The sequence below is a fragment of the Lactuca virosa genome, chromosome 3, assembly GCF_052849685.1.
Source record: "Lactuca virosa cultivar CGN04683 chromosome 3, Lactuca_virosa_CGN04683_v6, whole genome shotgun sequence".
NCBI lineage: Eukaryota > Viridiplantae > Streptophyta > Magnoliopsida > Asterales > Asteraceae > Lactuca > Lactuca virosa.
The window spans coordinates 231,378,374-231,380,126 of NC_136428.1; the positions used below are offsets into that span (position 1 = coordinate 231,378,374).

General features: G+C 46.5%; 1 protein-coding gene across 1 annotated transcript; it reads right to left on the bottom strand.

The window, feature by feature from the left end:
• Positions 1–1,092: 1,092 nt before the first annotated feature.
• Positions 1,093–1,467, bottom strand: LOC145164449 (uncharacterized). Its single transcript, XM_079083166.1, has one exon. The coding sequence runs from the start codon at positions 1,465–1,467 to the stop codon at positions 1,093–1,095; it is 375 nt and encodes a 124-aa protein (XP_078939292.1).
• Between the last annotated feature and the right edge of the window lie 286 nt (positions 1,468–1,753).

Here is a 1,753-nt window from a genome sequence, read left to right on the forward strand (position 1 = left end):
GAATTTTTAAATAGGAAACACACCGAGCACTTGTATTATTTAACACACTAAGGTTTTAATTCGAAATACACTGAGTACTTATCATCATCATACTAAGATGCAAGTATATATTTAGTATTTTGACACACTAAGGTTCCTGGTCGGATTACACTAAGTATCCGTCTATCGGTCAGGATGATCAGTCTGACCGAGGATTGCTACAGGATGCATAGTGCCCCTTCTGCATAGGGGTTTTCTTGGTGGTACCTTGCAGTGTCCTCATAAATGCATTCCATGTTCTTGGTATCGGTCTCCCCTCGACTGTTTCAAGTGAGTAGGATCCGTTGCGGTGTGTCTCGACCATTTTGTACGGTCCTTCCCATGTTGGGCTCAATGTTTCGCGTGGTTATGCGTGACTGGCCTCGTTCTTTCGTAAGATGTGATCTCCTAGTTGGAAGGCCTTATCTTCTACTCGTTGGTGGTAATATCCTTCCACAGCCTTCTTGTATGCAGCTTGGCGTATGCTGGAGCGCTCCCGAAGTTCTTCAAGGAGGTCTAGGTTTTGCCTTAGGTCCCTGTCTTTTCCTTGCTCCTGGAAATGTGTCGTGCGTATTGATCCTACCATCAATTCTGCCGGTAGCATCGCTTCTGCATCATATGCCATGCTGAATGGGGTTTACTTCGTGCTTGTGCGGGGTTTGGTCCTGTATGACCATAGGACCCTGGGAGCTCGTCTACCCAATTATCTTTGTCTTTCCCGAGCTACCTCTTGATTCCATTCACAAGCACTCGGTTGGATACCTCCGTCTGTCCGTTCGCTTGAGGGCGTGCCACAGATGTGAATCTTTGCTCTATGCCTTTCTCCATGCACCAGCTTTTAAACGGGTTCTCGGCGAACTGTAAACCATTGTCAATGATTAAGACTTTGGGTGTTCCAAACATTGTGATGATGTTTTTCCATAAAAACTTGATCATTTTCCTTCCCGCGATGCATGCCAGTGGTTCTGCTTTTATCCATTTTGTAAAGTAATCCGTTGCTACGACTAGGAATTTTACTTTACCAGGAGCTTCTGGGAATGGTCCCACGATGTAAATTCCCCATTGGTAGAAGGGTCACGGGCTGGTAATGTTGCTTAGTGGTGCCGGGGGAACACCTTGCACCGGGGAAAAGGTCTGGCATTCTACGCATGTGCGGGTTAGCTTGGTTGCGTTGTGGTGAATGTTTGGCCAATAATGTCTCATGCAGAGTATTTTGCCTGTGAGGGCTCTTGCTCCTTCGTGGGCTCCCGCCGGCCCAACATGGGCTTCTCGTAGGGCCTTTTCACCATAAGTTTTGTCTATGCATTTAAGCCATGGGTTTGTATACCATTTCTTGTACAACACCCCTCCCAATATTGCATATTGTGGGGCCCATATTCTTGTCTTGCGGGCTTCTACATGGCCATCTGGAAGGATGCCATGTTGTAGGTAGTCTATGATGGGCGTCATCTAGTTGGGTTGTGTTGATGATAAGGAATGATCTGGTGTTCTTCTATGCTTTGTTCTTTGAGCACCTCTACTAGGACTTCTTTGGAAAGGTGGCTAAATCATGTCGACGCAAGTTTGCTCAGGGCATTTGCTCGTCTGTTGCTTCCCCTTGGTATCTATCTGAAGATGAAGCTTTTGAGTGGGCTTGTGATTATCTGAACGACTTTCATGTATTTCTCCATTCTTTTGTCCTCCGTCTCGAACTCCCCTGTGATTTGGTTGGTGGCCAATCGCGAATCGGTCAAAG